The 26,709-nt window shown below is 47.9% G+C and overlaps 3 protein-coding genes across 4 annotated transcripts; all 3 read left to right on the forward strand.

The window, feature by feature from the left end:
- The first annotated feature begins 7,537 nt into the window (after positions 1 to 7,537).
- On the forward strand, positions 7,538 to 10,592 carry LOC118506495 (doublesex- and mab-3-related transcription factor A2). The gene is made up of 4 exons (XM_036043689.1): positions 7,538 to 7,854; positions 9,705 to 9,948; positions 10,010 to 10,227; positions 10,297 to 10,592. Exons 1-4 carry the CDS (start codon positions 7,612 to 7,614, stop codon positions 10,456 to 10,458), a joined length of 867 nt encoding a protein of 288 aa, XP_035899582.1. The 5' UTR covers positions 7,538 to 7,611; the 3' UTR covers positions 10,459 to 10,592.
- Positions 10,593 to 11,740: 1,148 nt separating this feature from the next.
- Positions 11,741 to 12,866, forward strand: LOC118506498. The gene is made up of 2 exons (XM_036043696.1): positions 11,741 to 11,935; positions 12,287 to 12,866. The coding sequence occupies exons 1-2, from the start codon at positions 11,913 to 11,915 to the stop codon at positions 12,747 to 12,749; spliced, it is 486 nt and encodes a 161-aa protein (XP_035899589.1). The 5' UTR covers positions 11,741 to 11,912; the 3' UTR covers positions 12,750 to 12,866.
- Positions 12,867 to 16,751: 3,885 nt separating this feature from the next.
- On the forward strand, positions 16,752 to 26,370 carry LOC118506496 (remodeling and spacing factor 1). Of its 2 annotated transcripts, none has more exons than XM_036043690.1 (8): positions 16,752 to 17,773; positions 17,893 to 18,077; positions 18,157 to 18,353; positions 18,430 to 20,324; positions 20,416 to 24,564; positions 24,690 to 24,882; positions 24,954 to 25,243; positions 25,317 to 26,370. In XM_036043690.1, exons 1-8 carry the CDS (start codon positions 17,632 to 17,634, stop codon positions 25,928 to 25,930), a joined length of 7,665 nt encoding a protein of 2,554 aa, XP_035899583.1. In that variant the 5' UTR covers positions 16,752 to 17,631; the 3' UTR covers positions 25,931 to 26,370. The 2 variants fall into 2 exon arrangements, with proteins under 2 accessions (XP_035899583.1, XP_035899584.1); XM_036043691.1 differs by having other exon boundaries at positions 16,754 to 17,773; positions 24,957 to 25,243.
- The last annotated feature ends 339 nt before the right edge of the window (positions 26,371 to 26,709 follow it).

Consider the following 26,709-nt stretch of genomic DNA (forward strand, 5'->3'; position numbering starts at 1 on the left):
AGGTATCGATCACCAGTTCACGCGATCATTAAACACACCGAAAACCAATCGCGTGGTAGATCGTTCAACCTCAACCTCAACCTCAACTTCAACGACCACTCTGTCAACACACACCGTGTAACACTGCTGCCGGTTCGGGGGGACATAAAAACACACGTACCGCCGTTCGGGCTACCCAATCTGTGACTAACGAGTTTTATCAATCCGACGCATTATATACATTAATACTGTTTATTAGAATTCGAATTCGAATTTCGGGCTTCGGCTGATAACGGGGCGATAAAGCAAGCGGCGGTACGATTTTCGGGGCGCTGCGGCGGTAGCGTTTTCCATCTTTGTTTGCTTTCCCGTACGTCCCCTCCGTAGAGGGGCGGGTTGGTCGGTTCTGATTCTGCAGCTTTGACTGCTCCGAGTGCCGAACGACCGCTCTAAACTGGTGAACGTACAGTTTCGTTCCCTTATTGGCAATTTTTTTATTGCGCCCATGCTGTGACAGGTAATGTGATAAGCATGATGCAATTCATTGGCGAAAGGTGTTCGAGGGAACGGCAAAATGGAAGTTCGGACGGGTGCAAAACGTGTCAACTTGTCTTTTTCGATTGGCGAATGCGAGGAACAACTAGGAGCAGGCCACTTTAGCAATCAAATATTAGTGATTTAATCAACACAAGAAAACTGTACTGTTGGACTTTGAAGCCTGAAACCTATCAAGCTATATGGTGAAGCCGGAACGACCCCGATATCGTTTAGCTAATTAGACAGGGTCTACGCATTAGACAGGTGGGTTGACTTAAGTAACCCATCGCTAGATAGCCCACTAAACGTGTGGCGAGACTTTCGGATTTAATATCAACCCCAGCGTGTCACCTGGAGGCTAGCTATGTGATGAAAACGATACCGAACATCTGAGGCTTTATACACTGTAAAGCTAGCAAGAGCAAAAGAGTGCAGGAGAAGAAGTTCTATATTCTTTCATTTCAAATTCAATTTTAATTTATTTTATCTAACTTACTTACTTATCCAGCGCTACAATCGCGTCGCGGTCTTGGCCTGCTGCAACAATCCTACGTTCCCGCCCAAGGTCCGTTCGCCTTCGTCTGCCAATCGATAATCTCGATCGTTCTGGCGGACGCATCAACGCCATCACTCCATCTCAGTTTGATCCTAGCATGCCCTCTCTGCCCGTGTGGACGGTCTAAAAGGACTTTACGGGCTGAGTCGTCCGGTGTCATTCTCATGACATGACCAGCCCTTCCGAGCCTGGACGGTCACATTCTAATTCCCTGCACGATGGTGAGATCATCGTACAGCTTGAAGAGATCGTCATAGTATCGACTTTGTCCATTGTAAATACTTTATCCATTTACTTCCATAAATTACTTCAAGCAGCTAAAGTTTCGAGCTAAATTTTGGTTTTGATATGCCCGCCAGGAATCCAGACCTAATCAGCGGTCTGCTTTCGGTTTCGTTGCTTGCGATGACTCTGTATCTAAGCGATCCACGTTATGCTATGGGTAGATAACATTTTACAGCACTATCAATTGATTTCTAGCAGGTATGGCCTACCGGTTGAGCCTTTCATCTGAGCATTAAAGCTGTTTCGATCGTGCAGCTATTTCTGCATAAGAGCTGGGATTCATAACGCCATTTTGGAGAATTATTACGGCGCCTGGACAGTCTTGCAGGACCGTTAAAAGGCTTAAAAGCTGATGTGAACATCCGAAGGACTGATGATGGCCTTAACGTTCTCCACGTTGAGCATCCGTTGAAAGCATCCGTATAAAAATTGAGGAAGCTTCAGGACGGCATGAGCGTTGTAGTACGAGTTCGCCAATCGGATCCATGTCTGTCTGAAAAGAAGATCATCATCACACGCTTGAGCTTAAGCTCATCCTCAATAGAGCACAGCGCCCAGCGTCTCTTCACAGCGCCCAATAGATTTCGTTGGGCAAACCTTTATCGGAGATCCTTTTTCGTAGTATATCAGTACAAAACTTTCATCATTCACAGAGCTATTACAAAGCATCCATTATTCTTCAAATTTAACCTGCTTCCATTTCCAGAAACTATTTGCGAAATGAACATTTTTCCAGAGATACACCCATCCCCAAACAGTATCCCACGTTTTTCCTGTGAACCACGTGGCTAACCAAGAAGTAACCAGATGTGTTCCGGCCCTGGCCAATAGTACGATTGGTTATTCAATCAAGAAACGATGTTGCATTCCAACTCAGTTTCAGTGCCGTTGTTTATCACTGGGCCGCAAAACCCGGCTTCGAACCGGCTTAAGACGCCATTTAATTTAAACATCGAATTTCAGTGGAATTGCGCGATCGAAATATCATAGGTAGGATTTTTGTTGTTGTTGTTGTCGCGTCGTGATTGATCGGAAACGGAATAAACAAATATTCGAAGGAATCATTTTTTTAAAGCGGACTCACACTCACACACACATTTCGTGCGTTTGATTTGGTGGATTGAACTCTAAACCGGGTAAACATTGACGAAGGAGATGACGGCTTGGTCGGTTGTTAAATACGGGAAGGCCGAGATTTGCCGCGGCGTGTATCGAAACCACCGAGAATCGTTACGGGTTACGACATCTGCACCCGTGTGTTTGATATTTGAAGTTGTAAAGGAAAGCTAGCTATAAACTCTTTGAAGGTAATTTAATTTAATTGATCAATTAAATGATCCTTGCAGCAATTCATTCTTGAACACCAATCATCCCAACACCACGCATATTGATCGTATCAATCGCCTAAGGACAAGCGTCTTAAACGATCGTTCGCCTCAACCGATCTTGTTCGAGACACACGCAGCAACTCCACTCAGCTCACGCACCGTGGGCTCCCGGTACGCGTTATGCAAACAGAATGTGACACAAAATCAATTAGCCTAAGATAAATAAATAAATATATCGCCGTACAGCACGGCGAAAGTAAGTAAGGCCTCCGGCGAAGATGTGAACTTCGCCAGCTCGCACTACCCGCGGGACCCAAAAAACAGCATGTTGCTGGGCGATCCCATCACGGCGATCACGTTGTGCATGATATGTGTATGTTTTCATTTCGAATGGGTTTTCCCGGGATATGGAAACCCAAGTGAAGGCTATGCCGAAACCCGTTGGAACATATCTTTGTTTCAACATCCTCTCCCCCCGCCACCCAAAAACATCAAGTAGTTGGTGCCCGTCGAACCTGTCACACTTGCCATATGGGTTCGGTTACGGATCGGTTGCGGTGCGTGAAACTGTGGATGGCCGTCGGCATGAACGGAGACGCACCATGTGGATGGTGTTTGGTGCTGTGGGTTTTTTTTTCTTAAAAAAGGAGAAAATAAATATCTAAAGCAACCGCCAGTGACGAGTTGTGGTCCGATCGATTGAACGGGTTCGTAAATAGCTAGATTTGGGGGATTGGGAAAGAGTTAGGTTTGATAGGGAACTGCAGTTGTTTAGAAGGTTTTAACCGATTCAGTTGACAGTAGTCAGTAAATAATGGTTTATCTCAGAATAGTGAGAAGATTAGAGTATCATACAGGGCTTCGATCCATATAATGGAACGTTTCGATCGTTTCGGGGAATTTTGTGTGGAACTCTTGCAATGATATTATGAACCATTGCATACATTTAGGGGAAATTTGACCTAGGAGATCCTTGTGATATTCCACCATCCATTAGAAATAATTAGAAGTTTCATTATATAAAATATTGAATTTAATTTAATAAACACATAAAATCGTTTTTCCAGCTCCAACATGATACCGGAACCACTTCAACGATAAGGCGAAAAAGCAATTACAAACCGAATACGCTCAAGCACAACCAGCTCACCAAGCTGCTAAACTGCTCGCATTAGTCGCCTATCTCGTAAACAACATGCCCGTACCCGTACTCGAAAGGCCCTGGGCCCGGGGTTTTCGAAAAATATATCCATTAGCCGTTACTGGAAACCGCAGTGTCAATAGTGTCAGTGTGTCGTAATCGATACTGTTAATAGAATAATCGGCTGGCCGAAAACTGTTTGTGCCGCATCCACCAAACGTTGACACATTGAGGGCAAAATCGTACGGTCGGTGTTGCGGATTACCAGCAAACAGCGGCATGAACCGATAGATAATGGACTGGACGGGCGGCTGTCAGCCAAAAGCTAGCCAGCTGTGTGCGATACTTTTAAAGAAGTGAGAAATTTTTTTTAACTAAGCATGGCCACACATGATGCATGAGAAAGGCATGATATTTTTATAATATTTTTTAACAACCGAATTAGTAGAAAATGTGATAAATTTCAACCACCAAGATCAACCTTGCCGCAGCGAAGACCACACAGAAGAACCGGATCTACGAGTCGTCGCCGAGTGGTTGAAGTTACTCTTGAGCAACGTTGGGCTCTTCAACAGGACCGGTGAAGAGCCCGGCGTGCCATTAGCCTTTGGCACCCAGCACAGCACACCAGCGGGCTGGTGGTGGCCGGTAAGCAAACAAATCTCGCTTGTTAGCTTTAGATGTATCGGATCTGTATCGAATTACCGGCAACATCTGCTTCAGTGAGGAAGCTAGATCGTAATGCTAGATGTATCCTGCCTGCCTGCCAACCCACGAAAGCGTGGTAACAACCGTGGTGGTGTATTAAAGATGGTGGGCGAGAAATAAGTAAATGAGAGGCCATAAACGTTTGTGGAAACCTGTCACCCCACAAACAAACATATGAAAACAAGGAGCTGAAATGTATGTGGAAAGTGTCATATCTCATTGTAGAGGCCATTAAATTGATTACTGTATAATAATGTTTCGTGCGATGTTAATGTTTAAGAAATAACTATTTTTTAATTATATTAATATTTTGTTTAATTAAAATAACACAAGAAATTTAATTTGATTAAAATAAATAAAAGAAAAACAATGTGAAATGTACTAAATTCAACACACGTTGCAGTAAAATTAAGTGACTTAATTTGCTTAATATTTAGATGAAAATGAGAAAAATACCAATTATATTTTTTTAAATTTCTTTCAAAATGTTGACAAGCAAATTATTTATTCATTTATTAATAAAATTAACAAGCACATTCATAGCATATTTTTAATCTATAGCCTTTAAATTGATATTAATTTGATTTTGCTATCATTTATCATATTTTAAATGTTTTTTATATTAAATTAAATTCTAGTATTATTTCCCTTAAGCTTAATTTGCTTAATTTTTTGCTTAAAATTTCAACAAACTGAATAAAAATATCTCCCTCAAATTTACCGAACTGTTGACGCGCAAATCCTTAGTAATATTATCTTTTTTGCCTTTAATGGAGCTAATTGAAATCAGTAATGCTTAAACATATTTTCTCCTCAAATTGTTACTTATTTCTCTAACTTCTTATTTGCTAAATTATTGCCACAAAAGCGTGCTTTTGGTTCGCAACTTTCCCATACCGAACGAAATAATCGCCATGCGTAAGCCACGCCCCTTTTTCAGCGGCAGCAATGGCGTTTCCAAAATGGCTAACACTGGGGAAATAAAGTTGCTGTACACCTTTTTAACGAACGTGAAAACAAGTCATTAAATGACCTGTTTGTTTAAAAAAAACCGGTGATAAAGTCTCACTTCATGCTTCCAAAAGTAATTTTCTGCCTTCTCATCGCTGAACAGCATGTATTTTCTTTTTATTGTAATACAGTTCTTCATAACAATAATGCACTTGGTCGCTCGAGACACCCGACGACAAGACAATGCTTGCGACCTAAACTTGCGTAAAACCAGGGTAAGTAGGATGATAAGTCTAATTAAATTTCGATAGCGGTCAAATCCAACAAATGGATTACTGTCTCTACCCGTGTACCGGCAGGATTAAGCCGGATTGTTAAGATAGCGAAGAAAGTGTTTCGCTGTGCGATGATGGTGCCCTCGTAACCGATTCTTTGAATTTTTAAAACACTTTGCATCAATTTTAATTAAAAATTACTAAGCTTTGTACCGCGAAAGCGTTTGCGGCGGTCTCGCCAACAGTTAATTTTGTTTAATGCTTGTAAAACACCGCGCAACAGCTTATAGAGAACGAGCCACCTAAGTGTGTGTCCACCTCACCCTAGCATAGCTTATCAGTAGCTTCGGCAACCGCGAAACAGCCCGTTAAACCACGATCGGTAGGCGCGTTTCAGTGCTTTATCGAGCTCCGAAATGCTAGCTTCCCCTTCCCCCCCAACCCTCAGTAATGCTCCACCACCGTCCGGATTTGCGGTCGGGATGGGATTGATCCATCGAGTTAATATCTAAGAAAGAAAGGGGGGGGGGGGAAAGCTTTGCCACCTTCCCATCCCATCAAACCCGATCACACGTCAGTGCCAGGGATGGACGGTCTGTATTTGACAATACACGCCATGGACGCTCGATTAAAAACTCACGCAACCCTCGAGGGCCACCACCGCCTCCTTCGTTCCAACAGTTTGACGTAGCAGTTTTTGCCTTAATTCCTACACGTATCTATCGTATCTATTTATATTGTATATCTTATCGATCGATTCCCATACTGGTCCGTTCACAGTGTCGCCAGTGAATCCAGGGGTCGGCTTAATCCGTCCGAACAGTCCACTCACCGACACAATCCGACACAATTCGTGGTGCGTGTTTGCCAAAACCTCACCACCACCCTTGGCTAATCAGCGGCATTAGCACAATCGCTGCCTCGGTATCGTGATTCCTAGAATCACCCAACATCGAGAAATGATTTGCACAGGCCAACAGCGGGTCTTATCTAGCCTCGATGTTCCGATCGCTGCCCCGATGGTGTGTTTCATGTGCCGAAGGACGACAGTACTCAGTACATCTGGGTTATCATTTGTGGCGTTTGTGGAGACTTTTATCGGGTTAGGATTAGTTAGCCCCGAGTGGATAGCTGGAGTGTATCCAGCATTATCGTCACAATGTGCCCTGTATCGCGGTTTCGAGCCAGATTTATGACGTGCCAATAAATCATTCGCTGTACCCATCCTTTGTTATCTCTGCCACAAGTAATGGGCCACCTAATCCATGAGCTCTTATTTAAATTTCAATCAATAAGGAAGATTCCCTTCAGAAGGGATACATATTGAAACGTAAAGTCAGCGATCGACTTCCGAGTATCGGAAAGCTTGTAACGTTTCAAACGGACAACCTTATTAATCCTTCGCTCAATTGAAATACCTTTCCAATGAAGATGCATCGTGGTGGAGCTCGTGTGTCTCCTTTTTACGCCCATATAAACACATCACAGCACGCTTCTTGCCCAATAGGACTTACGCTACAAGAATAAGCCAAAGTATATAACAATCCATCCATCCGTCCGTCCGCTAGACACAACATATGTGTCTATTTTTGTTGCCGAGACGCGCACTGGATTCTTGCAGCCTTTTTATGTATCCCGACCCGATGGAGTAGGGAATGAGCTGCGATTCTGTCACTGCGCAACAGCGGGCCCTTTCAGCGGCAATGAGATGAATGCTGATGCTGTGGTTGGTGAAGATCTGTTCGATGTTTCGCCTTTCAGTTCTATTGCCGCGCGCGCTGTGAAACGTTCCCTCTGTAAGAGACAGTCCTTTCTGTTCCTGTATCCTTCATAAGGATTTCCCTGCCCACCATGAGCAGTACATCCGGTAGTGGAAGAGTGGGAGCCGGTAGTCGATCGTGCGGAGGATCGATGACCGGTAGCGGGATTGGTGGTGGTGTGGGATCGAATTTTCGCGTGCCCAAATGTGCCCGGTGTCGGAATCATGGTGTCATTTCGGGATTGCGTGGACACAAGAAGCTATGCTCGTACCGGAACTGTCGCTGTGCCAAGTGTGAGCTGATACTGTCCCGGCAAAAGATAATGGCTGCGCAGGTTGGTTGGCAGAGGTGCGGGGATGTTGTGGAAGTGTTGAAGTGAGGGAAGCAAGGAGTGATAAATGAGGAGTTTTTAATAGTTGAAAACAATGGTTAGAGCGACAAATAACCCAATAGAACATGGTTGTAATTACTTAAAACCGTTCGGCGATTATCAGAGGAAGCTTGATAACTTATCAACTGTAAACTGTTTATTTACTTGGAGAAATATTCTATATATTTCTAAATCTGTTTGTGCTACTCTCTTAATGTGATATTTTGGGTAAAAAAATATTTTTTCTTCTTTAATCTGTCCGCCCTTAGCTCGTTTTCCCACAGTGCTGGAACGCCCGAAAGTATGCAATAGTAATTAAAACGGAGCAGTGTTATTCGTTAGATCGTTTCAACCCGTTTTGACCAAGAATAGGTGATCGATTTAAGCCCGAAATTTTCGTACCAGTGGCCTTCACTCGCCAAAAACGGCATCAAATTTAATCCGGAAGGTTAATTGCAGTGTTTGCTTAATTAGTGCTATTCAGTGAGCGTGAAATAGTGTTGCATACCATACAGGCGAACAAATACATATCAGTTGATCAAACAAAACTACAAAATTGTCCAAAAAATTTGTATGATTTTTAAGTGCTTGCATACCAGCGTGTCGTTGATTCTACCGATAACCTGGCTTTGGGTTAGTTTACTGTCCAGTGTCTCTTAGACTAGGCCAAGTGGGATCAGTCTGGGCAGAGTGCATTCTAGCGTTCAAACAGTTTGCTGTGTTCCCATGGCTTGTAAAGTCAGTGTTGTTCATCGACTAAACACCAACCTATCCGTTTCGGTCAATTAAGACTGACAATTCGTCACATGTGATTAACGATAAAAATATTTTGATTGTTTGGCTACGTACCATATGTAAATGCTCTTCTTCCAGGTATCCTCCGAAGTGAGATCCAGGAGTACTGTGAATAGTTTGACGATCAGATACTTACTTATCAGGTGCTACAACCTCTTCGTAGTATTGGCCAGCTTCAAGAGTCCACGATACCGCTCACGGTCTAGTGCCGTGGCCATTCTGGCGGAAGTACAACACCGTCACTCCAACTCAATTTAGGGCTCACATGGCTTCTCTGTTCCTTTGGACAACCTAAAACGGGTCGGGTCGTCCGGTGACATTCTCATGGCATGACCAGCTCACCGGAGCCTGGCGAGTGTAATTCGCAGGAAGATTGTGAGATCACCGCACAGCTCGCAGAGCTCGTCATATTAAAAGCTCCTCTATTGTCTTTCAACAAACACGGGGCCAACAATCCTATTACCTTCCTCTCGAACGCGACTAAGAGGGTTTCGTCAATTTTGGACAGAGTCTCGGAATAGAACCTTAAACTTTAGCCTAATACAGCGAAAGCCCTACTGTGCAAGAAATTTTGAAGATCGTAAATCTAACACTTCAACCAACTTTAAGCAGTTCTCAAGATCATAAATCTTTAGCCTAAAACCGCATGAGAGTTTTTGACAAAGTTCTTATTCTTTGGCACTATAAGTTTGGCAGGTCTTCACCAACAATTTTTAACTTCCTTGACTTGAATACCCATTACTTGGTAGTCAGTGCAACAGACGGATTCCAGTCCGGAAGAGATGAACTCTACTAGTCCTACCGGCCTTGTAAAATGGCTCCTTTCGAATAGAGCTGCTAAAAACTTTGATCCACCGCCGATACCATATAAAAGATCAGCCTTGCTATTATTAATCCAACGAGCATGCTCCAAGTTATCCATCAAGAAACGACTAGACTTGTCTGCAATTTTGGGTTAAACAAGAACAATGACAACGTTTTGCTTATCAATGTGTTTCATTCGCTTTGTTCCACTACAGGTTGCTCTAAAACGGCAGCAGGCAGTAGAGGATGCCATAGCTCTACGGCTAGCTTCGACCGAAACTGGCACACAGCTAGAAGCGCTACCACCAGGCAAAATTTACGGTATGTCCGTCACGGAACCGTGTCCCTCGCCGTCACCCTCATCCTCGACGGCATCCGTTGACGTTATCTCATCAACCTCTTCGGACGGTCTCGGAGGATTCGAAGCAACCGAAGAAGGAAGATTGGGTAGACCAAAGGGTATGTATGACCAATGCTACTCTTACACTCCATCAACCATTAACATGCTCTTTTCTCTCAGCACCAGGCAATGTAACCGTGTCGCAAAATGCTCTGGACATGCTGGCCAAACTGTTTCCCCATCGAAAACGATCCGTACTGGAGCTTATCCTGAAACGATGCGATTCTGACCTGCTGAAAGCGATCGAACAGTGTAGCCAAACGCAAAACATCAGCGCCTTTAAACCACCAACACCGACCGTAGCTACCAGTTCGGCGCCGAGTACCAGCGCACCGATGGTATGGAACTTTTTTGCCGTATGTCTGAAGGTGATTGGACTTCCTAATTGGATCTTTGCTCCGTTTTAGACACAACCACCGATCAGTCCGAGCGGCTATTCCCCGTTCATTGCGTACCCAAAGTGGTTGCTACCGATGTCGATTCCGGTGTCTTTCAGCCACATTGCACCCAACTTGGCCCCGCGCTGCACACTCCCCAACTGCGTTATGTGTGTCCATCATCCGATGTAAAGCTTCTCGTTGTGTATGCTAATGGTTTAATTATGTGTAAGATTTGCATTTGAGCTTCAAATAAAAAATGCCAAACAATTGTGATTGAATTAGAACGAGTCCTACTGAAGGTTAAAGAGCGAAGGAGACGATCCTAAATAAAATTTTCATTAGAACGCCTATTTTGAAACGTTTTCGGATTGAAAATGCTACGGTTCATAATATTGAGCGTGCATCGCACAAAAATAATCATTTTTTGTTAGAAATTGTTTATTTCTAATTTTTGAAAAAAAAAATTTGAAATCCGTTGAAACGACAATTGGGAACGATTGTGCTAAAAAGGTCGTGGAAAGAAAGTAGGAATACGTCATTTATTTTCAAGCAAATTGAATACCACGTATACAGCTATGTCTCGACAAGCGCTTTTAATTGTCGAGACAAAATTCTATTTTTATCTCGTGTATAATTTTCTATGCAAAAACATAGGAAATGTCGAAAAGTTTCTCCAGGCGAAATATTTTAAAATGATATACTATTCTTCGTCTTTGACACTACATTCCAAGATGTTTAAGGATGCCAGTTTTTGGTTTTCCTTACTTTTACGTTTTACCCTTATCTGTGGAAGAGCTGCGTCGCTGCCTCTCTTCCACTAGACCACAACCTTCAAAAGACTGCGTTGAAATTATTTATTCTTTCTTTATTTCACATTCACTTCCTATCTTCTTGGTGCACTTGTGACAAGTAATATCTAGCGAAACTATAGGGTTGCCTGTAATGAAATATTTCTAGCAAATAGCTTACTGTTCGTGTCTGCATGTAGCACTTTTTGGCTGGCGAACACAACTCAATCGTTGATTTAAAATATTGATAGTCGATTTCCCATATCAAACTACAAATAACGACAACTCTATTCAGAAACTATCAGCTGGCTTCCGAACCTTTTTGAGTTCCATAAGAAAATTCGGTCAATGGAGCACTTCCACTGAAACATTTCAAAGGAAGATATGCAAGACCATCGTTTATTTCTACAGATGCAGCATTTTGAATTATATTGAAAATAAAATTGTTACAACGCCTTTGCACTGTAAAATAATAGAGTAAAAGTAAAAATGTTGGAAAATTCCACAACTTAAAATGATGATTATCTTTCGAACGTACCACAGTGCACTTGATGCACGCGGTTCGAACATGAACCGACTCGTGCTTCGAAAAACGGCAACTTCGGCAACGTTCGGGCGTTCGTGTTTACATTCGTACGGGTCCAGTGCTGGAAAGCGACGCCAAGCGACGCCATCGAAAAATCGGCCATTTTCAAAAAGTCGTGCTTGCGAACGGACGGTGTTTCGTACATGTGAAAGATAGTTTCTACAGACTTGGTGTGTCGGTTCTCCACAGCGGTACAGTTCGCAAGCGTCCCTTGCTCTTCTTGTTTGCCAAGTTCTCACGGATATAATTGTACAAACACTTTTATCAAAATGACGGATGTTTCGGCGAAAACGTAAGTTACCAGTTGTTCGGTGAATGGTTTTTGTTGCGCGGTAGTGTGCTGGTTAAATAGGCTAGTTTAGTTAGTTAGTACCTGCGTGAGCGCGCTTTTCTGAGAGTGGTGCAAAACCGCGCGTGTGTGCGTCTCTATGAGTGTATGTGAGAGAGCGAGAGAGAGAGAAAGAGTGTGAAAAAGCGGCGAATGGGGGGAATGTTCTTTTTTTTCGGTTCTTTACCACATCCAAGTGTGTGCTAGCCAAACCAGCTTTTTCCCAATCACCACCACTACCACCCACCCCTCAGTTCTACTGTTCCCATGAAGTGGCGGTTCCGCTAACGGACAATTTGTTTTCTCTTCCGGCAGTGAAAAGACCCCGGTCACCACCACCGAGAAAGAAGTAGAGTCGGACGAGGCGACGCCACAAGTAGCGCCCGCCGATGCGACAGAGGAATCTGCAACAACCGAAAAAGCTGCCGTTGAAACCGATGGTGCTACTGCCGCCACCACCGAAGCCGCGGAGGTAACGGAGAAGAACGGCGAGGAAGAGCCGGCCAAGGCAGACAAAGACAATGGTGTCGCTACCGAGGAGGATGCTGCCGCCGTGGAGGGTGGCGAACCGAAAGAATCCCCGGCCGAGGATGGCGAGGAGGGTAAGGAGCTGGATGAAGCCGACAAAACTGCCGAAGCCACCAAGAGGAAAGCCACCGACGTGAAGGCTGACGGTGCGGCCGTGGAGGTTGACGGTGCCGAGCATACGACGCCCGAGAAGAAGGCCAAACTAGACGACAGCAGCGACGCTAAAGTAGCGGAGGAGGTCTCCACTTAGACACTATATTAACAACTTAACTTTATAACTAATCATCGTAAAAATGTCTCGATACAAACCTTCATACATTCAATAAACTATTCTTTTCTGGAGTAACTAAACACAAACACACACACATACAGACGCGAGTTGGCTTTTTGTTGTAAGTGCGCATCAGTAAATGCGTATGCTGTCCGCGAGAGAAAAGGGTGCTTGGTTTGGTTCGGTGGTGGTGTTGGACCTCTTTTTGCGCCAAATGAAAAATGCGCTCGGGTTTTCGTGGGCGAAAAGAAGAGCAGGAAAATTCACCGGAAAAAGCTGGAATCGTTTTCGCTGTTGCGCTGCGTTCAAAACAAGAAAAAGGCGCTACTTTTCGGCAATAGCTTGCGCTTGTTCGCGCTCTGTATACAACAATGTGTCGTTAAAAATATGACGCGCTCTACGCGGCCGGGAGGAAAGGAAAAGGCCATGCATTAATCCAAGTACGCTGCTGCTGTAACTTGTGCGGTGGCAGTGCAGTGGCGCTAATGGCAACGGAGCGAAGCGAACAGAAAGGCAGAAAAAAAATCGGAGGGAAAAAAAGCGTCGCCTGCTTTCTTATCCCACCACATTGCTTGTGTGGGCCCTTGCCTTCGCCTGCCCTGTAGGGCCTTCACGCATGCAAAAGAATAAATGAAGCCGAAAGCGAAACACGGGTCAAAGAAAGGAACGAAACGCAAAAGGAAACGAGCGAAAAAAAAAGCAGACACCGGCCGGGGTACGGAAGAGACGCGGAACAAAGAAATGATGTGCGCGCGGTTTACCGGTTAGGCAGGCAGGCAAGGGCAGATGTTACCGTAACTGCGGCCACCGGGACACGGTGAGATACACACGTCCGGGTGATGAAGGTGGTACGCGTTTTTTTTTTCTTCTCTCTCCCAGAAAGGGAGTGATGCCCTACCGATATTGTATATTCACGTCACTTTCAGGAAGTGAATTTCGGATGAGCAAATTAAACCCGTTTAAGAAGCATCAACCGAGGAGGAACAGGGATGGCAAAGGAGCTGGATGTGTGTATTTCCCGATAATGAAAGCACACCAGCATCCACCGTTTTCCATCCTAGTAGCCAATGATTTTCAATGGAAAAAGTACATTCTAATCGTGCCGCCCCAGTACGTACCGGGAAAGTTAAAAACCATCTATTTAACAACATTTGAAAAGCTTGTAGCCGCTTAAGTAATGACACATACATATCGAACATTGATAACAAGTGAAGAAACTATTGCTAAAAAGGCGGAAAAAACATCGGTGAGGGCGCGAAAAAGTTATCAAGTTTTACAAAGTGGTGCTCCGGCGCGCCACCGCAACACTACAGCACGCTTGTGTGTGTGAGATGGTTTGTATATACGGTGCGCGGGTGTTCGTGAGTAAAAGATGGCATTTATGGAAGGGGAGCGAAATATTGGTTCTGTTTCCGCGCATTTTTTTTTTCGATGCCCCTATTTTGCACCGTGGTTATTATGATTGCCTGACGCCACCGGCCAAAACACCAACGAAAACAGTGCCAATCCAATGGCAATCGAAAAACCTTTATCGTCAGTGCGTTTCACCGCAAAAGTGTCCGCCTTTTAAGACGGAATTCTAAAAGGTTTCCATTTCACATCGCCTTCAAGTGGAAGTGTTGAAGCACGCCGCACGCCATTTCCGTCCGGTCTCCGGTTGCAGCGCTGTTGTAACCGTTTTGCTGCTGCCCGTACAGCGAAACCGTACGCTCCCGCAGTAGCGTTGACAGGAACCCGGATCCGGGAATACCGTACCGGTGTGGTCCTTCGTCATCCGCCGGTAACCGATGGGAGGGGGTGGTGATGGTGCTGGGTACGGTCATTTTCAAGGATTACGAATGGCCTTGAAATATATAGTATGGCAGGGCAGGCAAGCGAGATGCTCTGCTGTTCCAGATGAGGATCGCATCTTCTCGCACGCTTGCAGGGGTGCTCAACCTACAGTAAACGTATGTCACTGTCACCGCATATTCAAACGGAGAAGCCGTGAAAAGTAATTTAATTTCAATGATTTACTAGTTTTAGCTAGATTACGCAGCATTTGCAGTTCCCGGAAAATGTACAAACGAACGGTTTTGCATTCCAAATATGGCATAGTTTAATCTATTCCAAACGACGACCAGCACTGGTTCGAATTTAAAACCCCTGGCAAAGTAATAGAGAGAGTACCGCGTGTGTGCGCTCTCTCGCTCTATCATTCACGCTCTCACTCTCGCACTCCTTTGCGCTCGAGCTGCGAAGGAGGAGAAAACCGATCGAATCGCGTAGTAATGAGATGACGAAAAAGACCGGCAAATGAGCAAAGAAGAAGAACTCTCGGGATACACACATTTACGTTCGCGCACGCACACATGCGTACGTATACGCACACGATTACCCACACTTGCGTGTACAGCAGGCAGCAACGGTAATAGCGCGTATGATCTGTAGAAGAAGAAAAAAAAACCTTTTTTCGGCGCACAGGAAGGATATTCAAGTGATCTGTTTCTGTACGGCCAGGAATCGTATCCCTGCCGTATCCTATGCTGCTGCTGTAGGTCAAAGGCGTCATGCAGCTGCTGTCCCAGCGGCAGCTGCAATAAATATGTTTTCCGTTCGAGAATTACACACCGATGCCGCCCGGTACGCGTTTGCAGGCAGTTAAAATTAATGTTTTCAGACCATTACCATCCTGTTCGTAGGAAAGAACCCGTTTCATATTGATCGGAACTAACGGAAGGTTTTTTTTTTTTGCTCTCTGGAGTGGTATGAGATTTTAGCAACATTTAGAACATGTCTTACACATCTGTGTAAATAAAGCGCACATAACACTACCAACAATGTCTGCCAATCGATCTCCGAGATGTGCAATCATTTCGGCAACCAATGCACAGGTATAGGGGGCATCGTTTGTTAAAATATTGCTTTTTAAAAAGTGTCCCCAATACGACGGGGTAAGCACGCCTCGTCCAGTGGAACGATATCAGGTGGCGGCGACACGGTATTGCTTGTTGTACTTATCAACATTTTGCTCCACTGGCTCATATCTGCAAAGAACGGGGAATGCTTGGGCCTCGTCTATCGGGGAGGGCACACCACATCGCAAGATAGCTGCCGTGTGTCGCACGCGAATTGCTAAGCAAACAGAATCGATAGGCACGTATTCTACCTTTTCCACTAGTTTCCTACCAACACGGTGGACGGCCGATATTAAGATATACGGCCGTCCTAAAGTGATTAAAAAAAATGTTTAACGCGATTCGCGTCACACTTCGCTGAATGGTGGTGGTGTGAGTGTGGTACGACTGTGTGGAAGAAGAAGTTCTAATTTAGTATCAAGTAGTGGGAGATGCAGCCGCTTTTACAATTAGTGCACAGTCTCATCCGATCATTGGATCCTTTTAGCAGAAGCGCTTAAATTGGTCCCCACTCATCTTGAGTAAGGAATTCAGCCGAAAACGAGCTATCGTAGAAGGCTACCCATATCCAGCGAGCCTGTTATGAATGTATATTTAATATAGAGCTTTACTTTGAGAAGAACAGGGAAACGGCATGTATTTATCATATAAGACAAAGAGGTCAAACCAAATGAACAGAACATTGAGGTTATGATTTGCTATGCTGTATTAGTTAATAACGCATCACGTTTCACAGCTCAGAAAACGGTGTAATTCTATATAAAATAATATCTGGTTTGTTATAGTTATTTATTAAAATTTTACGATACTTTTCACATTACGAAAGAACAAACATAATTCATGCATGAGGGATTTTATTATTGTTCCAATTTAACCAAACTTGTCTTTTTTAAGGTTGCTTTAAAGTTTCCGCGTTTGAGAATTAATGCAGTACCGTTGAGTGAATTTCGTAACTTCCTCCCTCCCAAAATATGTTTATTTTTTTGATAAAATTGAAATATTTCACTTTATCCAAATAATTATCCTCACGTCAAAATGCCGGCAGCACCACGGCAGCTGTCAAAATGTGTGCACCGGGAACGCGCACCCGCACACAGGCGCCATCTAGCGTGAAACGTCGCGGTTCGCGTGGAGAGAAGCCATCGAAACGGACAGTTTTCAATGAGTTGCGTGTAAATGAATGGGCGCAAGCGAGACAGCGGCTTACCAAAGCGGCATTAGCAAGGGACGGCACGAGCATCATTTGTATTACACCTTCGGCTCCCAAAAATATGCTTCTGTTTTCCTTCTCGGTTGATCGGTGCTTTGGTTTGAAAATAGTGAAAAACTAAACGCGCACATCGTTTGCGAAAGCGGTACGCGATGTGGCCCGGCTCGGTGTGTGATTGAGGATAGTGCAAATCGTGTCGGCCGTGTTCAGCATCGTTCCAGTGCAGAACGCACACGTCCTGTGAATGCCCGTCCCGTCCCGTGGAAGGTTTCGGTCGTCGGGCATGCCTTGTGAACTACACAAGAAGGAACGCTTGCCATTTTTGATGCTATATACAAACGCGAGATAGAACCGCACACACAAAGGTGTCTTGCCAGCCAGCCTGCCAGTCAGCTCGGTGACCTCTATATCCGTGGAGGAAAATTGAAAACCCATACACCCGTAACAAGGGCCAGCAGCAGCAGCAGCAGCAAGCCGTGGCGAAGTATACAATTTGACCACCATGAAAGCAACGCACGACGACGGCATCTTTGTCGGCGTGAATCTTTCTTCTTGAAAACCCCACTCTCCCTTGCTACCCCGAATCCCACTTTCCCATCTGTGCTCCCCAAAAACATTCGGCTTGAGTTGCATTCGGTCGCGGTGTTTGACGTTCGGTGGGTGAAGCAGCGGACGGAAGGATGAGGGGTGTGTGCAGTTTGTGAGAGAAAAAAAAAACAAGGAAAACAATAATAACATTTCATCAAAAACAAAAATGGCCGGAGCGCAGATCACCTGCGAGAATGATCCGAATTTCGGAATCATTCTTTCGTTTATGGAACAGTTTGGGCCGTTTCTGGACATTGGCGAGCTGAACATAGCGGAATTGAAGGCGATGCTCGAAAACGGCGAAGCTGGTAAGTGGTTGCTACGATCAAAAATGGACAATGGTTTCGCAAAACGCAAGTGTGCATCGTGCAAGTTCGCTCGTGCCCTCTCGTTCACGTTGTACTTCTCGCTCTCTCGCCTTTTGCAGTTTCACAAGCGCTGGTTGATCTGCATATAAAGCTGATGCGTAAGATAAACAAAAAAGTACCGGCCGCCCGGTGGGAGCTAGCGTTGGCCAAATTTGCCCACTCGTACTCGCACCAGGACGCATGGGAAATCGAGCGATTTGGCTACAAAACGGCCAATCTAGCCGTCAAGCTACGGGTGTTGAAGGTAAGTTCCGGGCGGTTATGATCACACCTTCGCTGGCGCTGGGTCTGATGAATGTGCTTGTTTCCTTTTTTTCTCGTAGGCATTGCTGGAAGGACAGTTCGATTTGAACACAAAGTTCAAAACACAAATTAACACCACCGGCGCCGGTGAGCTGCGGCTGGATCCGTTGGGGCGCGACCGGCAAGGTAACTGCTACTGGTACTTTATGGACGAAAGTGCCAACCTGCAGATCTATCAATCCGATCCCGAAATGGAAACCTGGACGCTGGTGGCAAGGTAAGGGCTGCACAAACTCTTCCCCCATTTCAATTTGGCCATTTATGAGCGTGTATGCCTTCTCTATGCCTTTCAGTAATCGTGACGAGTTTGTCAATATGATTGAAATGCTGAAAGACAACCGCCCAATTGAACCGCTGGTCGCAGTGAATGCGGTGAACGATGAGGAGGAGGATAGTGCTGGCAGTATGAGCGAAACGGAGGCAATCAAACTCGATACGTCCATTCCGGCACCATCGGAAGTTCCTCCGAGCTTGATCATATCGCGCCGTACGTACAAAACTCCCGATCAACTTGACGCAACACTCGCGGTGGAGGATGAAAAGCTGGAGCAAACTGATACCATCGCCAGCGAGCGTGAGGATAAGAACGATCAGGAAAGCACTCCAAAACCCTCACAGGAGAATGGTGCCGCAGAAAGGAAAGAAGATGATGAGAAGAAGACTGAGACGGTCGCAGAGAAGAAAATAGATGTAACGGTGGAAAACGATGAACCAATGGCCGTGGTTGACCAAGAAGCGCACGGTGATTCGGTTTCGAAAGATACTTCCGAAACTGTTAAAATGGAGGTGGACGAATCGGAAGAGTCGGAACCGGCGGTGGAAGCTGTTGCACCGAAAGAGGAGATGCAAACGGAGGTAACGGAAATGGATGCGTCCATGGGTAAGGAGGAACAAAATGAATCTGAAACGATGGTGGATGAGAAGGGAAAGGAAGACTCTGTTCGGGCGGGTTTGAAAGCATCCGAGACAACCGATGTACCGAAGGCGGAAGATACTCCTGCAGCAGAGCAGTCGGATACGAAAGAATCTCGCGAGGACAGTGACAAGCAAGTTAACAAAACGGGTACGACCGAACTGAAGGAGGAAGAAGCTGTTAGTGAAGCGATCGAGGATCCACCGGTGGTCGTGAAAGGTGAGGGCAGTGGTGCCGACTGTAACAGCGGAATTGAGCCAATGTTTAGCGAGGTCATCGAAGAACCGGTGATGTTCGTGTACGGTGTCGGGGCTGGTCACGAGAACGATATGGGTAACACGAAGAAGATCGAGACGGCTAACACCAACGCGAAGGAACGGGAGCGTGAGAATGATTGCAGCACGATAGGCACTGCAAAGGCTGGAAACGGTGAAACCGAGCTACCACAAAACAGGGAAGGAAATGGTGATAACCAGAACGAGGAACTGGACTTGTCGAAAAAGGCGGCGGTGATGTCGGTACCAACCAAAGAGAAGGATGCGGTCGATGACGGTGAGAGGAAAAACCATGGCCAGAAATGTGAGCTACCACCACCAGGTAGCAGCAGCGCTGAAGCCGATGCATCTGAAGATGCGGACGTTGCACTTGCGGATAAGAAGCAACATTTGCGCGGAAAGCGAAACGAACCGTTGGCAGTGGGAGCGACGGTGGTATCACAACCACAAGACAAACCGGTAGAAAAGCGGCGTGGTTCGAGGAAAAGCAATACGCCTAAAAAGGCATTTGATGCGTCTGTGACGACAGCGACACTGCAAATAATGGAAGCTGCTGGTGAGGAGTTAGGCAAAGATGACGGATCATTCCGGGTGGAAACTGCAGTGGAAAATGCACCTTCGGAAAATGCCAACGCGGATAAAAATGGAGATCATACAGATCCTCCTCCCGTGAAAGAAACGGAACTGAAGGAGGAAAAGAAGAGCCCAGCTAAAGAGCTAGATAGTACAGAGAAGCAGGAAGTTTCGCCCAACGGTAGTAAAAAGGGATCCAAAAGTACCACGGCAAATGATGATGTAGTCAAAAGCGAACCACAAAAGGATGAAGACCAGAAGAAGCCAGAACCATCGCAACTGGACGAGACATCACAAGTAGCGCCTAAGGTAGAGCAAATGAAAACTGAAGATGATCTACCGATGGTGAAGAAAGAGAATGATCAACCGGAAGATCCGGAAGGTGAAAGTCCTCCAAAACGTAAGCGACGCCATCGGAATGGTTTAGGTAAGTAGTGAAGGCCACCGACGCGTTTGTTGCGCGGAATATAGTAGCAGATCCCCCCCCCTTAACCATCCTTCCCTCTGTCTGCTTTTAGTTGACGGACTCGACATTTCGATGGTGCTGGATGCAGGTTCCGACGGTGGCAACAATCCACCGGTCCGGCAGTCGCGCCGCATCGCCATGCAGAAGATCAAGGAAGAAACGAACCGACGCGAAATCGAGGATCAGATGCTGAAAAAGATGAAAGCGGACGCGGTGAAAAAGAAAAAAGATCTGGGCATGAAGATTTCCGACGATGATTACCGAGCCGACCGGACCGAGCACTCGTCGTCCGAGGACAGCTCGTCGGACGGTGGAATCGGACCGGATGGGCGCCGAAGGAAGAAGAAGAAAAAGAAGAAAAAGGGAAATCTTTCGCAGCAGGCGCAGCAGCAGCTGCAGCAACAGTTGAACAAAAAGCAATCTACCTGGAACAGTGCATCACCGTCGGAAAGCAGTTCGGAGACGGAGGCGGAAGATTATTTTGCCGAAACGTACCACTCGGAGGAGGACGTACGGCGCAGCCACGTGCTAAAGTCCGACCATGAGTTTTCGCCCGAATCGGACCTAGAAACAGAGGCACCGGCGCAACCGCTGAAGCGAGCCCGAACCGCGCGGAAAGCGAGACGCACGCGCGACGAAGCGGAAGAGGAGGAGGAAGAGGAGGAGGGCGATGATGGGGGTGAGGATCACGCGTGCCAGGAGTGTAAAAAGACGGACCAGCCCGAATGGATACTGTTGTGCGATTCGTGCGATAAGGGTTACCACTGTGCGTGCCTGAAACCGGTGCTATTCACCATCCCCGAAGGCGATTGGTTCTGTCCGGTGTGTTTGCACCGGCAGCTGATCGAGCGATTACAGTCGAAGCTCGTGCTGTACGATGCCCTGCGGACGAAGCTAGAAGCGGAAGCGAAACGACGCCAGGAGGAGGAACAGTCGGCGCGTGAAGCCGAGCTCGCCGAACAGGCGCTGGCGAACGAACGGGAAGAGCAGCTGCGAGCGCAAAGACGTGCCCGGCAACAGCAGCGTTTGCTGGAGCGTGCTGACGCAGCATGCTCGGAGGAGGAATCGACGCGCGATCGGCGCCGGCGAAGGCAACGGCATCGAAACAGGCGGGCGGCGCCGAAAAAACGATCCCGATCCCGGTCGGGCGACAGCAGTTCGGACGGGTTGGGAAGTGGTGGTGGTAGTGGTCGCAGCGGTGGTGGAAGTAGTGACGGAAGTGGAAGTGGTAGCGATGGTAGCAAAAGCAGCACCGACTCGGACGATATTCCGATCTACAAGCTGCGGCGCCGTGCTTCGGCAAAGGTGAGCTACAAGTTTAACGAGTACGACAGCCTGATCGATTCGGCCATTCGGCGCGAAATGCGCGGCTGCGAGGTGCTGGAGGACGACGAAGAAGAGGATGAGGATGAGGAAGGGCACGGATTTTCCAAGGGCAAGGACATTAGCACAATCATCGAAGCCACCACACGCGAGGAACAGGCGCTCAAGAAGGCATTACTGGCAAAGGAAGGTGGAAACGGTGGGGAGGAAGACGGTCGTTTGAATGGGGATCGCGAAGGATCGCAGCCTGGTGCCGAGACGGAGGTGATTGCGCGAAAGGAGCGGAGCGGCGATGAAGATGGTGAAGAGGTGGCGGTGCGACAGGAGCGTAAACCACCGCCCAGCATGAACCGTTCATCTGCCAATGCTGTTGGCAAGAAGCACAAAAAGAAGAAGAAAAATCTGTGCAAGATCGAGATCAGTTCCGAGGAGGATGACGATTCGGACGAAGATTTCCGTGGGGACGGCAGCGGGTCCGATGACGACGAGGAAGAGGACGATGACGAGGAGGAGGACGACGATGAGAACTCGCTGTCGGGCGAGAGCGAAAGCTCGCTCGATACGGGTCGGCGCGGTCGCAACAATCGGCTCCGGAAGCCGAGCAATCGGGCGGCAGTTAGCAAACGTCGCCGGATAGTGGAAAATTCGGACGATTCGGACGAGATTGAGGAGGAAATGCGACGGGCAAAGGCGAAAAAGGCGCGTAAAAATCGTGTCCTCGACGACAGTGATGAGGAGCTCGAGCTGGATGACGACGAGGACGAAGACAGCGAGGATTACGATAGTGACGATCTGTGCAGTGACACGGAGACGGAAAGTAGCCGCAGCAGCAAGAGCAGCCGCAGCGGGAGCACGAGCAGCAGCAGCAGTGCACCCAGCACCGAGGGTGATTGGCGGCGCAAGAAAAAGTCCAAGGGCGCAAAGTCGAAACCGAAATCGGGCGGAGCAGCATCAGGAGCAGGAGCAGCATCGTCGGCCGGCGGCGGCAAACATCTCGAACGACCGAAGAAAGGGAAGGAAGCACGTCCGAAGGGGGCACTTGATTCGAGTGACGAGGAAAGCGAAAGCGACCGGGAGGGTGGCAGTGGCAAGGGAAGCGGTAAAACGATGCCCGGCCGAAAGAAGCAAAGCAAAAAGACGAACTCACGGTCCAGTCCCGATGGGGGCCGGTCGGGTGAGAAGAAAACGGATCGTAAAACGCGCGGCAAAAAGATCCACTACATCGTCGACGAAGACTTTGAGAGTTCGGACGATGGGATACGGCCGGGTGTGCAGCGACCGGACACGCCGCCGGAAGAGCGGGAACAGTTTATCAGGCGCCAGGAGGAGATTAAGCGCATGCTGGCGGAGAACAATGCGGCGAAGGCGAAGGAGCTGGCCACGTCCAAGATCGATCAGCTGGTGGGTGGGCGCGCTGGATCGAAGGAACCGTCGAAGGATTCGCTGTCGGACGTGCCGATGCAGGTGATAGAAAGTGCCCGCATACTGGACATTGATTTCCTGAAGAGTACGAGCGGCAACACGGCCCGCATCTCGACTGTGGACTCGGTGGTAGATTTTGACGACGAGCTGCCGGAAGATTTCGACCCAGACGACGAGATGGACGATGAGGCACTGGCAAAGATTATGGAGGAGGAGGACTTTGCCCACCATCAGCTGAAGCCACCGACGGCGGGTGCAGCTGTTGGGGCTGCGGCCGGTTCATCGGCATCGGCCGATTTGCTGCCACCGGTGCCACCACCACCTGCTGCTGCTGTGCCCAAAAGCAGACTTAAACCGGGAGATCCGGACGAGTTCCTACTTCAGCAACAGCAACAAAAGGCGGGCCGTCCGATGGATGTGTCTCCTGGTGCCCGAAAGGATCAACTGCCCCCGTTGCCTTTACCGGTAAATCTGGCTTCCTCGTCCTCGGCAGCACCACCGCCACCACACCATTCCTCGGTGCATAGTCCCATCAAGGCCTTACTCAAACCGACGGGCATACCGACGTCCACCATCATGTCCGCTGCCGGTGGTGGTACGATTCTCGCGAACGCTTTACAAACTGGCCCCACGTTGCCGCCACCACCGCTACTGAAAGAATCCCATCCTGGTGGTCGTCCGGATATACTGATGCGAGGCGGGCCACCACACTCGCATCCGCCTGGCAGTGGCCCCCCGCCCCATCATCACCTTCCACCCACAGGTGGACCACCGCATCACAAGCCGGAGCTGGCGCATCTGATGATGGGACTGGGTGGTGGTGTTCCGCTATCGTTGGCAAAGGGTATTCCGCTACCACCGCACCACCATTCTGGACATCGTTTACCACCCGGCGCACTGGGAATGCCGCCGAACATGCTCGCGCATGTTGCCCATCCTGCGCACGGAGCTAATCTAGGTTTGCACCCTAAACCCGGCACTCCGGGTGCGGGAGTGATAAGCAACAATGCTGCTGGCATTGCAGCCGCAGTCGTATCGGCCGCTACCAGCATCGGTCCTGGTGCAACCGGACCGGGTATGGCGCATACACCGCCGCCAGCATCACCAACAGCGACGGCAGGTCCCGTACCAAGAATGCCCATCGGTGCGACACCATCACCGGCGGCGGCGACGACCCCAAGTACCGAGCGGAGGCCGGGTCGGCGGAAGAAGATTACCCCGCTCCGGGAGGATCTAAAGCGCAAGGGAGCGGGCGGCGGGACGGGAGATCAACCATCGGTTCCTACGGCGGCCCATCAAGAGCAGCATCAGAGGCCACCGCCTCAGCATCCCTCGCTGCATCACGGTCATGTGGCACGGTTACCACCCCCGCCCACGATGCCTTCCGCGTCGACGGCAGGTCCACCGGTCGGGTTGAGGCCATCACTACCACCGGTCACCACCAGCCATAATTCGAGTGAGTGATATATATAAATCCTTCTATCATACCACTTTTCTTTATTTAGAAATAATGTTTAACAATTTAAATTTTATTTGTAAACGATCACTAATTTAACGGATCTCCCCTTCATTTGCTTGCAGTTCAACAAAGCGCATCGGCCATCGCTGCTGCTGCTGCGGCCGCTGCGGCAGCAGCAGCTGCTCAGGAGCTGGCAATCAAAGTACATTCCCGATCGTCCGTGGACGCAGCGGGCGGTGGCAGTGCTGGTGGTGGAATGCACGTAAACGAACCACCGTTGTCGGTTCCTTCCTCCGTAGCGCATCTGTCGTATTTGTAAGCATTTCTACCGTCCATTGTCGCGCTGCGCTGAAGTTGCTAAATAGCTTGTTCTTGCTTCCTTCCAGCAGATCGGAAAATCCGCTCTTTGCGCACCGCCTCGGTCCCTTGCCTAGCAGTATTCTTTCTACCGGCAGCAGCAGCAGCCTGCAGCGGATTGCGGCCATCAGCGGTGCCGCACCGCCGACAGTGTTTGGTGATCCGGCAGCGTACAATGGTGGCTGGAAGCCACCACCACCACCACCATCATCGGCATCGGCCAGTAGTAAGCCGAAAGCAAGCGGTGGCCCACCGTCAGCGCCACCCGGTATGATGGTGGGTCCACCTCCTCCTGTTGGATCACTGGAACATTACCATGGTATGTATAGCGATCGAGCACGACGATCCTCTGGACTCCAACTAAATTCAATCGAATTTTTCTTTTGCTGCAGAATATAATCCAGGAAACCATCACTATAACCCGTACTACAATGTGCTGGATCGGGCCGGGCATCTGAGGCCGCCACCAACGATCGGTGAGCTGCATCGAACCAGTGCCCTATCGCCCACCACCTTCACCACCCTGCAGCCGCTCGAGTTTCCGCACGTGCTGAAACCGACCGGGGAAAACCATCATCACCAGCCGCCACCATCCAGCCATCATCCACATCATCATCACAGCGCCACTCCGTCGCCGGCAACTTCCTCGACTGGTGGTGGTGACGATGGTTCGAACGTAGATCATCGGGCGCACGGTGGTGGTGGTGGTGGTGGAGGTGGTGCTGCTCCAGCTCCTGCTGGTCCACCACCGGCGACGACCCATGCCTCATCCGCACCGTCGCCTGCGGTGTCGGAAAATCATCCAACGTCGGTGGTAAGCGCACCGTCGCCGCCATCTCCCACGAGTGACTCCACGGCGTCCGGTGCCGGGACGGTGGCTCCATCGCTGGCGCCTCCATCCGCAAGTTCCGGTGCGCCTGCTGCCTCCTCGTCCAGCACGAGTACAAGCGTTTTCGGCGAGCTAGTAAGCTATTTCAGTTCTCAGCAAGATGAGTTAGATTCGTAGATTCTATTTAAATGACAAAGCACACGGCACGCCGTCGTTGTGCGAAGTGTAATTTTTAATCTATATATCCACACGCAATCACACAAAATCTCCACCCCCGGACCATCCCCACTGGAGGAGCTAATGCTTAACTTATACACATAGGTGCACCTCCCATTGAAAAGGCCACTTTATTAGACACCGATATCCTCTTGCTCCACCCATTATTACGTTCCATATTATGCGCGTAGTGTTGTGTTTTTTAATCGATTGGCCAATGTTTATATACGGTGCGGTGTGCGTTTGTATGTGGGGGAGATTGCTAGATGCAGATATATTTGTTTACAATATAAGAAAATAAAGATATACTCACAGACCCAGAAACAGGACGATCCGTGTCCACATGGTAGCGTGGACATGAATTTGGTCGAGCGAATGCTATTGAATTAGTGGAAACAAAAGCGCGTTTTGTGGTTTAATTTTTTTCGTTTTATTGGGGCATTAAAATTTTCTTCGGTTTATTATTATTTTTACACGCCAAGCTTCCACTGAGTGCAGGCAATTTTAGGTTGGTACGCATCGATGAACTAAGTTTCAAATATTGACTGGCTGTTTCCGGGTTCGTTCTTGATTTCCTTTTTCTAGGTTCGGCAGTTGATGGTGCTTATCCGATATTCGGGTTTTAGGGTTGTGTTGCCATTCAATTCCTTGCATTATCTGGTTGATTTTTAGCTTTTCTGTCGCATGACGATCTCATCTTCTCCTGCCAAATTTGGCAGTTGGCGTGAACAGCACTATGC

Source organism: Anopheles stephensi, chromosome 2 (assembly GCF_013141755.1).
Source record: "Anopheles stephensi strain Indian chromosome 2, UCI_ANSTEP_V1.0, whole genome shotgun sequence".
In the NCBI taxonomy this organism is placed as follows: Eukaryota; Metazoa; Arthropoda; class Insecta; order Diptera; family Culicidae; genus Anopheles; species Anopheles stephensi.

Bases quoted from the DNA above. Each gene is read 5' to 3' on its own strand.
- LOC118506496 (XM_036043690.1), top strand. From the start codon at position 17,632: ATGGCCGGAGCGCAGATCACCTGCGAGAATGATCCGAATTTCGGAATC. The intron at 18,354-18,429 runs GTAAGGGCTGCA...TATGCCTTTCAG, and splicing joins ACCTGGACGCTGGTGGCAAG to TAATCGTGACGAGTTTGTCA. The intron at 20,325-20,415 runs GTAAGTAGTGAA...GTCTGCTTTTAG, and splicing joins ACGCCATCGGAATGGTTTAG to TTGACGGACTCGACATTTCG.
- LOC118506495 (XM_036043689.1), top strand. From the start codon at position 7,612: ATGAGCAGTACATCCGGTAGTGGAAGAGTGGGAGCCGGTAGTCGATCG. The intron at 7,855-9,704 runs GTTGGTTGGCAG...GTTCCACTACAG, and splicing joins AAAAGATAATGGCTGCGCAG to GTTGCTCTAAAACGGCAGCA. The intron at 10,228-10,296 runs GTATGGAACTTT...GCTCCGTTTTAG, and splicing joins CGAGTACCAGCGCACCGATG to ACACAACCACCGATCAGTCC.
- LOC118506498 (XM_036043696.1), top strand. From the start codon at position 11,913: ATGACGGATGTTTCGGCGAAAAC. The intron at 11,936-12,286 runs GTAAGTTACCAG...CTCTTCCGGCAG, and splicing joins ACGGATGTTTCGGCGAAAAC to TGAAAAGACCCCGGTCACCA.